We start from the raw sequence: 15,608 nt of genomic DNA on the forward strand, positions 1-15,608 counted from the left end.
AAATACATACTGAGGTGAAAAGAGGAGTAGTGCTCCTGGGGTTTCTTTGCATGTGTGCAAAGAAAAAATATTTGTTAATTTTCTTTTTAGTGGTAGGCAAGATTCATGGATATCTCTTTTGTGGATAAAATAGACACTTGAAAGGTGTTTTCGTTTTTTAACTCCACTGACCTGCAGTTATATTTGTGGGAAATATATAACTTTTAGGTCCCTTTGCTCAAAGAAATAATTTTTCTTTGAATGCTGAGGAAAAGTTCAAAATTTTGCTTTAAGATTTGGGGACTTGGTTTGTTCAGTCCCCAGTTTTGTTCATTTTGTGTCACTATCTTTCAAAAGAGGTTTTCACACTTTAGATTTAAATCAGTTCCAAACTTTTTTGAATACTAAGAAATGTGAAATCATTCATCAACCACAAGAAAGTGGTCAGTCATATTAAATTTTACTATTCTGAACTTCAAGGATTTAATAGGAATTACCTAGTTTTAAAGGGGCACTTAAGTATCTCATTTTTATTTTTACCTTGAGAGTAAACTTGTGAATGACTTACAGTGTAAAAATGTGCTTTCTGTAGGAAGTTTTTAAATTTTATATTTTTTAAAATAGAATGTTTTCATTTGTTTTTTCAGACTCAAAATTTTGTACCCTAATAACCAGAATGTGAAATCTACTGTAAATAAAAGTGAGGCTGTTAAATATTACTGGCTTTTCATTCACCCCCAGTCAGAAGTGGAGGGAGGAGGGGAAAAATGCAGAGGAGAATAAAGCGATGTGAGAAACTCAGGAATTTCAGTTCTGCTGCTTAGCCCATCTATGAGTAAAGTTTGTTTTTTAAAAAAGTTTACTAGCAACATAGAATTTTTATTTTGAAACACTTCAAGAAATGGGAAAGTAATTTATTTAGCATCTATAATGAGCTTTATGTGCTCTAAAGAAAACCAGTGCCATTCTTTTGCTGTTGAGTTTTGATACCCACAAATCTAGGTCATGACCAATGAAATCTAACTTCCTACAAAGAGCCCCAGAGTCCCTCATGTTGTTTGAGTTGTCTTGCTCAAAAATCAAACTTATATCTTGTCATATTTGGATTTGTTTTATTTATTCTTCAGCATGGGAAGGACTTTGAAGCTATCCAGAACAACATTGCCCTGAAGTACAAGAAGAAGGGCAAACCAGCAAGCATGGTGAAGAATAAGGAGCAGGTTCGCCACTTCTACTACCGCACCTGGCACAAGATCTCCAAGTACATTGACTTTGACAACGGTTAGTATGCCATGAAATGGGCTGCTGTGGAGCTCAGTCTTGTGAGGGTTGGAATCCTGCCTTTTGGTGCCATCATGGAGAGTAGAAATGGTGGAGATGAGAACATAAATACTGAACAGGGCATGTGTGAACAGGTCTTATTTTTATCAGCTTGGCCATACTGAGTTTCATGGGTTTTGAGAAATGCTGGAGTTTGTGTCACTGCTTTTGTATATTTTTGTATCTCTTTGCTTTCTTTTCTCTCATTCATCAGAATTTCTTCTCATTCTGAGAAAAGGAAACTGGGAAGTCACATGAACTGCTAGTGGTGTTTTTTGTACCAGTAATAGTAATCTGTGATCATTGATATTTGATTTTTATCAAAGGCATATTGTTCAGTAACAAGCAGTGAGAATTCAAGTCAGTTTTTAGGCAGCCTAATCTGAATAGCAGAGTAAAGAAATTATTTCAGAGTGAAATGATTTTACTAAGACCCAGTTCTTTTGACTTAAAAGTATGGAGAATGTCAGTTCTCCTGGTAGCTTGTTGATGAAGTAAAGATCTCCAGGGTTCTCCTGTCCTTCTGATGCTATATTATGAATTGCATAAATCAAGGCAGTTTCATGGTGGTTGAATTTTTTGGTCTTTAAACACCTTGCTTTAACATCAGCCAAAGTTTGCATGGTAAATTCATCTATACAGTCTGTGGCCAGAGCCTCTCAAGTTAAAAATAACTCATTAATGAGAAATGGGTATGACTAGAAAAAAGCTGCAGTCTCTTCATGAAGTTTTGTCTGCTCCTGAGAGTAGGTTATCTCAAGGAGGACTTACACATATAAAATACATGTCATCAGGTGTATTTTTGATTTCCCTTTTCAAAACAAGACAGCACTTTAAGATGAAACAGGCCGTTACTATTTTGTTTAAAAACAAATGGTAGAGCAAACCCAGTATGGAAGAATCTCACAAAAAAAGACATCATGGAGGAGCTTCCATCTGTTTTCTGGATAATGTGAAGCTCTCTACATAAAACGTCTGAAATCTCACTTTAAGAATTAGTGCAGAAGTTTGATTAGCTGTAGTTCTGGTAGAGGTCTGTATGCCTGGGTTTTGAGATGAGTTGAGTCTGTCCATCAAAGAGAAGCGAATTCTTGATGAATAGACAAGAATAAATACTTTCATCTGATTTGTGAACCATGAGACTTTTTGCTGTCATAGATACTTAGAACTGTTACCCATAATAATGTCCACATCATGTGTGTTGATGAGAAAGGAGGAAAAAACCTTTTAAAATTGGGTAAAATATGTGTAGTTCTTCATCTAAAAATTTAGAATCTAGAATTTGTATTGAAAAACTAAGGTCCATTGATGTGCACAGAAGACATTCTCTGTCTTCTGGAAAATTCAGACCCGCTTCTTAATTTACATATAGGAAAGAGTTCTGTGTGCGTTTTCCTAGAGGCATTTCCTTTGGAAAAATAGTTAGCTTTATTAAGAATTAGCTTTATTTTGTGTATCAAACTGTTGTATATTTGTTTAAATTCTGTGGAAGCTGCTTTGTTTTTTCTGTAATCTAAAAAATACGGCCTTTCCAAGGTACTTGAGTCACAAAAAGGAAATTGGTGAAGCTGTCCTGTAGGATTTCTTGAAACAAGTTTCAGTGTTTCTAATTAGAAATACGAATCATCTCATTTTCAGTGTTGAAACCAGTATCTGTGATGTACCTGTGTGTGAACATCTGCAGTCTGCAGCTCATTTACACCTTTTCTGCTTTTCAGTTTTTTCCCAAGGGCTGAAAAAATCCTCCCTCGAACTATACGGCTTAATCTGCTATGGGGAACTAAGGAAGAAGATTGGGGGATGTGAGTATGAATGACTTAAAATGATTTTTATATGGTAGAATCCCAAATGTCTCCTCTTGAAGCTGGCAATGGCTAGTACAGTTTCATTTTTGAGTTAATTCCGAATTTGTGATCATTTTATTCTATTGCCGTTATCTGCAGCCTAGCATCATTTTTTTTCATTCACTATATTTTTGAAAACCTCCTTAGCCTCTTTGTAAGTCCCCATTTTGACAGTTTTCTTTAACTTTTGCTGTGTGTGGAATACAGTGCATGTAATAACCACAGATGACAGGTAAATGTGTACACAGTTTAGATCATCTGTCTCTTATTACTCTTGAAAACAAAGCAACTAAATGTGTAAGTGGTAGCATTGGCACCCACAATTCTACCTATGCAGCCAAAATCTGGAATGTTGCCTTTCTCCAAGTCATTCTCTAAGTCTTCATTTGTTGAGCCCTGAAGATGAAAATATATTACACATCATAATCAGAAGTACCATGTGTGCTGGCTGGGCCTGATGTGTTCTGACCTCATCAGGCCCAGAGGTTGGATTTTTTCTGTAAAGGTGAGCGTAGGCAGATGAGTATGTGCCATAGCAATGCTCCCCCATTTTCTGGAAGTTGGTAAGTTGTATTAACAAGATGTCTGAGTTTAGGCTTAGTGCCATATTCATAGCATCATAGAATGGTTTGGGTGGGGAGGGACCTTTACAGGTCATCTAGTCCAGCCCCCCTGCAGGGAGCATGGACATCCTAGAGCAGTGACCCAACTAGAGCAGGTTGCTCAGAGCCCCGGCCAACCTCCCCTGGGATGGTTCCAGGGATGGGGCAGCGACCACCTCTCTGGGCAGCCTGGGCCAGGGGCTCACCACGTTCATTGTAAAAAATTTCTTCCTTATATCTAGTCTGAGTCTCCCCTCTTTTAGTTCAAAGCCATTAACCTTTGTCCTGTGGCTACAGGCCCTGCTCAAAAGCCTGTCCCCATCTTTGTTGTAGGCCCCCTTTAAGTGTTGAGAGGCTTCAAGGAGGTCTCTCTGGAGCCTTCTCAGGCTGAAGAACCCAAACCCTTTCAGCCTTTTCTCACAGGAGAGGTGCTTCAGTCCCCAGTCATCTGTGTGGCCTCCTCTGGACCTGCTCAAGCAAGTCCATGTCTTTCTTGCGCTGTAGGCCCCAGAGGTTGACTCAGCACTGCAGGTGGGGTCTCACCAGAGCAGAGAGCAGCAGACTCCCATCCCTCAACCTGCTGGCCTCACTTGTTTTATATAACCCAGGATGCAGTTTCTATGGTCTTTATGGCTTCCAGACTAGAGAGGGCTTGGAGAACTGGCAGAGGAACATGCACTGTGTGTGTTAGTCTGTGCATAGGTACCTTCCTAGCTGTGCTTTTTTTTTTTTTAATTTGTCTCCAAACTTTTCGTAGAGTCAGTGTTCCATCACAATGCATCTTCTACATGTTTTGTTTAACTTGTGAGAAAAATTTGAGAAAATCATGGATATATTTTCACTGTTTTGTAAAGTCATACTAGTTGCAAAGTGAGAAAGACAAGAAAGCCTTAACAAATGAAAATATACAGTTCCTAACAGAATTTGGGGTTTGCTTTTTTTTTTTTCCTATGTCATATTTTCACTTGGGATTTTTGTTGTAATGTGTCATGAATGATACTGTTTCAAATGTTCATAGTGACTCCATTCTGTTTTTTCAAACATCTCCAGTGTGTTAATTCATCTTGGAGAAACAACTTTGCACTATTCCATGACAAAGAAGGTACAGAGGCAAGACAGATTGCATTGTCCATAGAAATCAGTATTAGTGTTCCTTCCCTATATTCATGTCTTGTCTTAAAAGCATCAACAGACCCTTCTTGCTGTGCCTGGGAGTGAGGTTTCACAGTCACCATGGCAATGCACGCATACTCTGTGCTTCGGTCTTTTTATAACTTTGGTACTTGGTTATGTATTTTACCCACTGTCACCTGTAAGATTCTAGTCTCACAAGACCAAATGGGCTTAAGCTGCAAGTCTCTACACTCAGTTTGCAAGAGGTCTGCTCTGTACCTGGTGAAAGTAGATTATTTCTTTTCTTCTTGTAGTATTCACCCAGTCCCATCTTTCCAGAAGTTGAGATGACTTCCGTAGAGCTAGTGGGACACAAAAGCATGTCAGGAGTACTTTCAGCATTGCCAGAGGGAGGTTAATTGTTCAGTAAACAGATCTGGGCCTAATTACCACAGGGAATATAAATCCAGTTACCATAATGCCCATTTAAAAATGTGCTGTGTAGTGCACAGAAGAACAGCATGGCCTGCAAGTGCATTTCATTATTTTTATTTACTTTTTAAAACTGCATTCAGCGCTGTGAGGGCTTGGTGCTCCTCCACTGTGCTCTGCTGCCTCAGCAACAGAGGGAGAGCAGGAGGATGGGGAAGCTTTTTGTTTTAATACCACAGTTTCAGATTAATGCCCAGTAACCCAAGATGACTGTAGCACCTCAAACTGGGCTCGTTTAATCCAGGAGTAAAACGTAATTTTTATGGCAAGGATAGTGTAAAGCTTGCATGTTATGAAAACAGAAACTTTTCAGAAAGGTTATGTTGTGGCACATTCATGGACATTAATCCTGTCTGAGAATAAAATGGAATAGCTTTGAAAACTGAACAGGGCACAAAAGAAGGTCATGACTATATTGCTTGAAATCCTAACTGACTGTGTTATCCCATTTCATGTAAAGGTATGGATGACAAGAATGCAGCTAAACTCAATGAGCTCATACAAGCTGGGTAAGTAAGAACTTCTTCCTGAAACTCTTAAAACAGGGTTGGTCAGCAGCTTGGTTGTGGAATTGCTCATCCAGAGCCTGGGGGGGCACTTCTTTCTTTTTCAGAGGTGCAGTTTGACATTTTTCATTCTTTGTTTTGTGTGGGGTTTTTTCGCCCTTTTTTTCATGAAGCCATTAATTGCTATTAGTAAGAAATTATGAGTGAAGTTTAAGAAGGTAAAGAAATGAGAATTCTTGAGAGAAGTTACAGCATTATAGCTTTGATTCACTATAGGGAACATAGAATCGTAGAATCATTTGGGTTGGAGAAGACATTTGAGATCATCAAGTCCAACCATTAACCCAGCACTGCCAAGTCCACCACTAAACCATGTCCCTCGGCACCACAAGTTTTTTTAAGTATCTCCAGGGATGGGGATTACACAACTGCCCTGGAAAGCCTCTTTCACTGCTTAACAACCCTTTTGGTGCAGTAATTTTTCCTCATGTCCAACCTAAAGCTCTTTGGGGACAGCCTGAGGCCAGTTCCTCTTGTTCCTTGAGAGAAGAGCCCGACCCCCACTTGGCTCCAACCTCCTGTCGGGGAGTAGTTAAGAGCCAGAAGGTCTCCCCTGAGCCTCTTTTTCTCCAGGCTCAACACCCCCAGGTCCCTCAGCTGCTCCTCACAAGACTTGTGCTCTAGACCCTTCCCCAGCTGTGTTGCCCTTCCCTGGGCATGCTCCAGCCCCTCAGGGTCCTTCTCGGGTGAGGGCTCATTTCCAAACAGTTCTGCCAACACTGCGCACCAGTCCTGCCGTTCAGAGCTGAAGTAACACTTCCAGTACACCACAGGCCTCAGGTCTCCAGTCACTTCTGCATCTACTTGGCTTTAAGGACAAATACTTTCACTTCAAGAAAAAATTAAAGGGTTTGGGGGTTCAGTCTTGGCAATATACTTTTAGGATACAGAAGGGTTAGAAGTTGCTGTGCTGTTAGAAATGAGGGAATATCAGGGAATACCTGATATATTTGTACCTAGTATTTTATGAAGTAGTCCTGCTTTTAGAACAATGTGCATTCTGAAATGAAATCTCTTTCAAAGGATATTTTAAGGAGCATGATGATTAAGCAGGCATCACTTGGCAGGCATTGGTTTGTCCTAATCATGTCTTTTAAAAGAGATTTGACAATAGTACTATTTTCTGTCTGTTACAGATCTTTCTGCTTTTGGCATTTGTGCTTTTAGTGTGCTTTATTGCAGCAGACAAATTATTGGTAAAGTAAACTTGACTGCAAACAGGAGGAAGAGTTGGCCCACTCAGCAGCTGCTGACTTTCTTCTTTACTTTACATAAAATGGATACTTGCTGTTGCACCTTTCTGTTTTTCACTGAATTTCCAGATTAGTTCCTTGCAGTTTATTAACCTTTTGTCTCCTGGGAGATGCACTTTGTACAGTGTGCTGTGTTGCAGGTCTTGACAGTGATTATTTGTGAAATGACTTGTTCATTCTTTTGTAACTACAAAGTTTGAAATTAGAAGATGAATTGGTATTTAGTTTGGATTTTGTACAATTAAGAAATTCCTAGCACTAAGGTTTTTTTTTTTCATATAGCAAAAATGATTCTTAAAGCAGATTACTTCTTTAAGTTGGAGTTACCAGTTAAAATGGGCCTGGAATGAGCCTTTCTTCCATAGTGTGCTGAATATCTCTAGAGTTCAGGATGTAGCAAGCAGTTTGGTCTCTCTGCTTTGTACTGGACAGTATTTCTGTGTCATCCAAGTAGACTAAACCATAATAAATGGCCTCATGCTTTTAAGGATCTTTACAGCTGTTAATGTGGTATTCAAACTAAAAGGCAGTGAGCCTGTATTGTAAAAGTTACTTTGTTCAGATTCCCAGACAAGCTGTCAGGCCTCATTTCTGCAACAGATGTGGTGCTGATATTCCAGAATGGAAGACTCTTAAAAAGCTTTAGACGGTTTCTTCCCATAATTAAGAGTTAGGAGTATAAACAGGAGGATAAAGCAAACCCACTTGTCTTTTATGAAGAAGCTTTCTCTGAGAGTACTCTTCAATTGAAGTAACAGAATTCTGGTTGGCTTTATAAAATAGCAATCCCTCCCTAGGTGAACAGCTGAGTCTGGAAGAGGAGGATCACAAAAGCAGCAGTTCTATAATGAAAAGTAAGGTGATAGAAAAGACTGAATGCTTTTGTGAATCTGCACAGCAAACCCTTCCATATCTTTGTTCATTCCGTGATTGTATTTGACTGTGGCCTTAATATGTATGCACTGGCAAACTTCTGCTAATGGTGCCTGTAAATACTTCTCTTTCAATGTCTGCAGGGCTACGACTGTTCGTTACAAAGGCAGAAACCTTCGTATCAAAGCTCCAATGTGCAGGGCTTTGAAGAAGCTCTGTGATCCAGATGGTAAGAAAGAGATGCTGGAACCTGAAAGGGTTGTAACAGATGGTTGGAAGAATATCTGAGTGGGCCTGTTTTGATGTGTACATCACTGCTAGGGGAGTTTATGCTATTTCACATTTATGTTGGGAGTAGATATGTGCCTATTGTCTTACTTATCCTGTTTGCTTGTATAATCCCCGTAAGTTTAGAACCCACCCAGCTCTCTAAGTCTTGGAGTATGTCACTAGCTAAAGTGAAAAGGAAATAGCTACACCAGACAAGATTGCCTCTGGCCTACCAGTTGTGCTGTAACTACATGCAAAGTTTGGTCCCTTGTGCCAGTGAATAAGCAGGAATATGTTGTTTAGCATGAGCATTTAGACCTTTTTTTTTCCCCCCTTTTTTTTTTTTTCTTCCTCTTCCTTCCCCCCTATCAATAAATAGAATCAATGCAGTTTAAAGGTCTGAAATACTGTACCTCTTTCAAGTTTCCAGCCACCTGATTTTGACACTGCTTGTTCAACTGGAACCTCCAGTAACACTGCAGTGTCCAAGGGGGGGGGGGGAGTGCAGAGGGGGACAACAAACCAAACCAAAGGTAATCTAAGGTAGCAGGCTCCACTGGTGAGGCTGAGCTGCCTAAGTTGTCTGTCAGTGATGCCAGTGTCTGTGGTGGTTTTTGTGCTTTATCTCCTTTCAGGTGTTAGTGATGAAGAGGACCAGAAGCCAGTACGTCTTCCTCTCAAAGTCCCTGTGGAGTTGCAGCCACGAAATAATCACGCCTGGGCTAGAGTACAGAGTCTTGCCCAGAATCCACGGCTTAGGTAATGAAGAACTGGTTGTGGTGCTCAGAATAGAACATGGAAATACAAGGGCAGCATTCTGGCATCCTTCTCTCTTTTCAGGGTTCTCTTTGCCAGCTAGGCAGTTCATCTTTGGTAATGCAGTTTGCCTAAATGTGCTTACTCTGAAGGCTTTCTCCAGTCAAGAGTACATGATAGTTGCAAACATGAGATACCAGACTTGAAAATGAGGTTACCATTGCTCTTTATATCTTTTATTTTGAGTAATGATCAGAGCTACTAGAGTTGGAGATGAAAATACTTTGTACCACTTGCACCCAGTTGTCAGAGCAAGCGTGCAAGTAAAATGGAGATATGCTGGACTAGTTCTGCTAAAATCTACCTTGAATGTACCCTGGGACAGGCGTAGGGGAGGGAAGTAAAACAGTAGTCAGAGGCACCTGCCCCAAGACTCTAAACATGTCACCTTCAACCTGGTGATGCTAGCAGAAAGCAAAGTTTTTGTAGCTTTATCTCCTTCCTGCAAAGCATAGTTGGTGCTGTTGTTTCAGTGTCATCAGAGACTGTTCATCCGTGTACTGATACCTACTCCAGCTCAGGGCAGAAAATATGAGGGCTTTATGATGCTGATTGCTCTTTCCAATAGAGTGCTTCAGTATAACGACCAAAGATCATGCAGAGAGGATTGTGAAGATTTTTAGCATTGGGCTTATTCTGTAAAATTATTTGAGAGCAAAAAGTCAACACTTGTGGGTCTTTTTGTGGCCCGTTTTCTCTTTCTGTCTATATTTCCTGCGGTAGCGTTGTTCCTTGCCTGCACTTCTGCCATTACCCAGAGCTTGCCATCTTTTCCTGTCTCCTCCTTCCACTGGAGAAACTAATATCTTGAATCATGACAACCAGATTTATCTGATAGGCTTTTAGATCTTTCTCAATTGTGATTTATCTGGGTTTTAAAGTTAAGGGATGACATATGGTTTTGGTTTTCTTGTTTTTTTCCTTAGAGCTTAGGAGTGGTAGGTGTGTTCTCTGTGCTTGTATTACAGAATGCCAGTTTCTTCCCTTCATTCCCATTCGAGCATTGAGGCTGTGATTTGAACTTCTGCTGACCTTTTCTCTCTGTTCCCTTGCTTTGTTTGTCTTGCATACAGGATGATTGTAGAGTTACATCGGAAGGTCTCCAGCCTCATTGAGTTCCTGAAGCAGAAGTGGGCTCTCCATGAAGTGCGTATTGTATCCTTTTTCTGCTTAGTCTGTTCCATATGCTGTGTCCTAGGAGCAGTTCTCTTCCTATTCTAAGGTCATCTGTGCATTGGAAATATGATTCTACCTCATGAACTACCAGCCCATGCTTGGTAAAGGTAGAGGTCAGTATTTCAGCTGATGGAACCTTTTGTGGGAAATCCCATAGTATTCCAGGTATACCTCAACTGTTCTCTGCTGTGATCCCCTGAAAAGCTAGTTAGTAATAAGTGAAGCTCCCTGCCTTTATTTAATTTCCTTAAACAGTGAGCTTAGCCTGTTTCATTGTAGACGGGTGACCTCCATAGAAGCCTGAATAATAACTGACAATTTTGTTTCCAGTTTCAACAAAGAGATTAAGGATGGATCTTTCCACTTGCTTTATGCGGTTTCACCAAATGAAGGCTTAAGCTTCTTGTCTGTAGGCAGCTGCTGCTACCTTTTACATATCTGTACATTGTCTGAGCCATACAACACAGCCCTGCCTCTGAACTTTGATCCGTGGATTTGTGAGTAACAGCCATTCTGTTCTCCTGATGACTAGTGTGATATGTCCTGGTCCTTTAATTCAGGCTTTTCTTTTTAATTTGTGATCTTGGAAGAACTAACTGCATAGCATTTGAAACTTAGAACGATGGCAAAACATGTAAGATGGAAGTTACTGCACAGAAAGGAGAATCTGTTTTGCTATGCACTTCGGTTTTTTGCTTTGTTTTTGTTGAGGTTGGTTGGCTGATTGGGTTTTTACAATTACAGGGCTGTGTGAAGCAGAGAAAAGATATTTTTCCTGAAACAGACATTTAGTTTATGCTTGTAGCAGGTCTTCAGTGTGGTCTTACCACAAAAGAACTTAATTTCTGATCATGGAGATTTCATATTTATGCTGAGTAGACAACAAGTCCTTGATCAGCTACATGTTCAGGGTTTGTTTTGTTTTGTTCTTTCCAACTTGCAAAATAAGCTACCAGGTGCTTGTTTGGAAGGGGCAGATGATTGTTGTATTCTTTGACACATCTTTAGCGTAAAACACTAGAAGAACGGCAGCTTCAAGACTCCAGAGACTCAGAAACAAGAGGCAGCTTCTCAGAGGAGAAAGTGACACTCCATCTCTTCCCAGGAGAGAATTGTACCCTCACTCCACTGCCTGGTGTAGCCAGAGTTGTCCACTCCAAGGCCTTCTGCACAGTGCACTGGCAGGAAACTGGCAAATGCAAACAGAACACGAAAGACTCTCACTTACTACCCCCTGCACAAATCCTAGGCATACAGAGTGGTCAGGGGACAGCCAGGGGACAGCTGAAATACACACGGGGAACAGAAGGTAAGGGTGTTGGAAGGGCAGAGAGCACTACAGAGTCAAGCAAAACCTCTCAGCCCACAGCTGAAGTTTCTGTGAGCTCTGAAGATGGAGGCCCGGAGCCCAGCCTGGTGGAAGGAACAGCCTCAAATCTTGGCATCAGTAATTCTCTCCAAAAACCACCTTCTGGACTTCCAGATCCAGGAGGGAACCACGAAAAGCTGAGCTCAGTGGCCTTCTGCATGGAGGGCAGGGAGGCCCTGGCTAGCGACCAGGCGACTGCGCCGCCGTCGTGCGGCACGGCTTGTGCTTGCAGCAGGATCCCTGATGTGGAGGAACTCTCTCTGCTCGATCCATTCCCACGGTACATGAAGTCCTGTCAGGACCTGATTGTCCCAGAGAAATGTTCTTGCACAGACAAACTGCATGCAAAAGACTCTGCTCCAGGAGCTGGTGATAGTTCTCCTGTGGCTTTTCCAAGCGGGAGGAGTGCAGAAGTACCTGACTCCTGCTCGCAGCTCCCGAGAGGTGGTGTGGCCTCACCCGGCAGCGGCCCATCCAGGGGTGAAACTCAGGGTAGCCACAACCAGGGCCAGCAGCCTGATGCTTGTACCAAGGATGTAACAGATATGGTGATGGAGGATTCTCAAGAGAAGCTGGGCTCCTCATTTCCACCTCCACCTCAGGGACAATCTAGTACAAAGTCTCTCAAGGACGACCCAAACCGTCTGTCTCAGCAGGTTAGGGAAGAAGGATGGAGTCTCCGAACTTCTGAGAGCCTTACGCTGGCTGAAGTCTACCTCATGATGGGCAAACCCAACAAGCTGCAGCTGGAATATGACTGGTTGGCTGTCCTGGAGCCAGAAAGCCAGGATACTAGGGAGCAAACAGCTGAGTCAAGTGCTGTTCCTACATGTACCACCTTTCACAAGCAGAGACTCCTGAACTGCCTTTTAAAACTCATCTCTACTGAAGTCAATCCCAAACCAGTAAGTAACTCTTGTTCATGCTCCAGATGCTAAACTCTTGTTTGATCTGGGGAGTAATTGCCCAGTCATGTTTTCATGGTGACTCAATGACCAGCCTTATCAAGATCTTGGAGAGTCCTGTGTTAAAACAAACAAACAATAAAAACACAACAAAACAAACAACAACAAAAAAAAACCATAACACAACCCAGCTTGCTACAGAGTGGTCTTTTCCTCAATGTGCTGCATTTGCTTCTTACTGCCTTTTAGTTTCTGGTTTGCTGTGAGTCTGTGATGCTACAGCCAACATTTAACATGACTACTGGAAAGGTCAGTTATGAGGTTAGATTAGGCAGGTGCTTTCTGGCCTCTCAGGGTGACAGAACAGCCCACATTGGAAGGGGTCTTGGCACCCATTACCACCATTGCAACTGATTGAAACTGATTAAATATCCTTTTAAAGATGAAAAAGGCAATGAGTTGAGCAGCTCTGACTGAATGCCTCTGATGGAGGTAGGAGGAGTTAGAGATACCATCTGCATTGTGTTCTACAGTACAGCATCCTGCAGTGTGGGATGCAAGTGTATCACTGTCTGCAAACACACGTAGTTCTTTGATCTTTCTTTGTTGGTGCAGACTTAACTGCCCTTGAAGCTCCTTTTGATCCTGATTCTATAGACATAGAATGTAGGATTTTATAAATTTTAAACCACCTTTGCTCAGATACAGCTCCAGATACAGACTTTGATTAAACTGAAGACTTTTGGTCTGTCATATTACAGATATGTGACAGTTTCCTCTTTTGGCATCCACTTTTACTCCTGCTGACACGTGACAGCCAGGGATGACATGATTAAACAATCACAAAGTAAAGGACATCTCCTTAGATTTAGAGGGAGAAGCATAGAAGAGGGGGGAAAAAGCTAGCAGCTATTATTTGTAGCTGTTTTCTTGCCACTTTAGCACTCTTAGCATCCTAAGGTAGCACACTGCTACTGAAAAATAGAGGAGGTCTTTCAGATCTGTGCCATATTGTACATTCCAGTAAGAAGTAACATAACCTTTTATTTGTCAGATCCCACTTTGTACTTGCTGTGTTTCAGAGCATGGTAGTCTTCCTGTGACAGTGTCGTGGGACTGATAGATACTCAAGAGCTGAGGAGGACACTTGGTGTCTAATCAAAAGTACTGTAGACTTTTTGAAAGTTTTATCTCTTAAATCCTCTACACTTCATCAAACACTGACAGCAACCATAGTATTCTGGCCACAGGGCATGTCAGCACTTTAACAGAGGCAGGACTGGTTGTCTAGTTCCCTGCTGTTTTCTCAAGATAATTCGTAACAAAGCCAAAATGGCCAACTGTGCTGTCGTTCAGTCCTTTAAATGAAGACTCCCAGCCTAAAACAAACAGTAGTGAATTGCATTGCAGTCAAGTGTGGGGGGTGACTTGGTGCCTGTGATTGCACACAGATTCCTTGCAAAAGGAGCGTTTTCTAGAAAAAATGTTTAAGCAACTTGCTGGAACAACTGGATAGACCTGGAAAATCAGTGAAGCATTTTGCCATGTGACTGGTTATTGCTGCCTTACAGTATGAAACAGGAGAAGGGATGGGGAAAAAATGAAAACTCTTGGTCTCTACTTAATGAGAATTAAGAACAAAACATTTTTGTCCTGGTATCCTTTGCTCCAGAGGAGGCCTCTGGATCGTTAGTGTTTATGGAAGTTAGGTTTGCACTGGGTTAAATCCGGCACCCGTTCCCTTGCTGTGAGGAATACCTGTCTTGTCTTTTTTTGTTTTTCTCTTTATCCTGGGGTGGTCCAGCACACTGTGTGAAGTTTGTTGAGGGTTAAGCTGATTGTAACAAATTAACGACATTGAACTGATGACGTTTAGCGTTGCTGCCTGCCAGACACACACAGAGGTATGGATTAGGTACATAAAGATAATTTAGTATGTCAGGTGGGCTGGCTGCTTTTTAAGCTTCCCAAGTAGAAGGAGTTTACCAGTCTGCATGCTGTGACCACACACGATTTTCATTTCATGTCTGTGCCTTTTTAGACTCCCGAGATGAGCTCTGTTGCCACGTCACCTATAAAGCCTGCTCAAGAGGAGCAGTCACTGACTCCTCCAGGAAAAGTGATTGCCATCAGCACCAGGAGTCCAGGTTGTGCACGAAATCAGTCTGCCCTTCGCAACAACAAGGCTTTTTCTCCTGGTGCTGCTTCCAGCTCCTCAGGTGAGTATTTATAAAAACGCATTTCAGGAGATGGTAGAATCACAAAAATGCTCTGGGTTGGAAAGAACCTTAAAGATCATCTCGTTCCAACCCCCTGCCATGGGCAGGGGAACCTCCCACTAGACCAGGTTGCTCAAAGCACCATCCAGCCCGGACTCGAGGTTCCTCAAAGCCCCATCCAGCCTGGACTTGAACCCCTCCAGTGACCAACCATCCACAACTTCTCAGGCAACCTGTGCCAGTGTCTCATAACCCTCATAGTGAAGAATTTCTTCCTTGTATCAAATCTTAAGTTTCCCCTCTTCCAGTTTAAAGCCTATTCCCCCTTGTCCTATGCCCTTGCAAAAAGTCCCTCCCTGGCTTTCATGTAGGCCCTTCAGATACTGAAAGACCACAATAAGGCCTCCCCAGAACCTTCTTTTCCCCAGGCTGAACAAGACCAACTCTCTCGGCCTGTCCTTGTAGAAGTGTTCCAGCTCTCTCATCATCTTTCTGGCCTTCCTTGACCCACCAACAGGTCCGTGTCCTTCTTGTGTTGGGGGCTCCAGAGCTGGACACAGTGCTCCAGGTGGGGTCTCACGAGAGCAGAGCAGAGGGGGAGAATTGCCTCCTGTGACCTGCAGTTGACGATGCATTTTATGCAGCCCAGCACACATCGGGGCTTTCTGGGCTGCACTTGCACATTGTTGGCTCGTGTTCAGCTTTTCATCAGCCAGCACCCTCAAGTTCTTCTCAGGACTGCTCTCAATCCACCCATTGCCCAGCCTGTATTGGTGCTTGGGATTGCCCCGGAACAGGTGCAAGGCACTGC

At 42.2% G+C, this 15,608-nt stretch overlaps 1 protein-coding gene across 1 annotated transcript in view; it reads left to right on the forward strand.

The window, feature by feature from the left end:
* CRAMP1L (Crm, cramped-like (Drosophila)) overlaps positions 1-14,797 on the forward strand; it is a gene marked incomplete at its 3' end in the record, with an annotated part of 24,877 nt that extends 10,080 nt beyond the window's left edge. Inside the window, exons 4-11 of the mRNA XM_008941284.1 lie at positions 1,107-1,260; positions 3,018-3,101; positions 5,811-5,859; positions 8,186-8,271; positions 8,948-9,071; positions 10,202-10,283; positions 11,313-12,578; positions 14,620-14,797. Coding sequence (XP_008939532.1) covers positions 1,107-1,260; positions 3,018-3,101; positions 5,811-5,859; positions 8,186-8,271; positions 8,948-9,071; positions 10,202-10,283; positions 11,313-12,578; positions 14,620-14,797 — 2,023 coding nt within the window. The remainder of the gene's footprint in view (positions 1-1,106; positions 1,261-3,017; positions 3,102-5,810; positions 5,860-8,185; positions 8,272-8,947; positions 9,072-10,201; positions 10,284-11,312; positions 12,579-14,619) is intronic.
* Between the last annotated feature and the right edge of the window lie 811 nt (positions 14,798-15,608).

Source organism: Merops nubicus, unplaced genomic scaffold (genome assembly GCF_000691845.1).
Source record: "Merops nubicus isolate BGI_N331 unplaced genomic scaffold, ASM69184v1 scaffold12045, whole genome shotgun sequence".
NCBI classification, from domain to species: domain Eukaryota; kingdom Metazoa; phylum Chordata; class Aves; order Coraciiformes; family Meropidae; genus Merops; species Merops nubicus.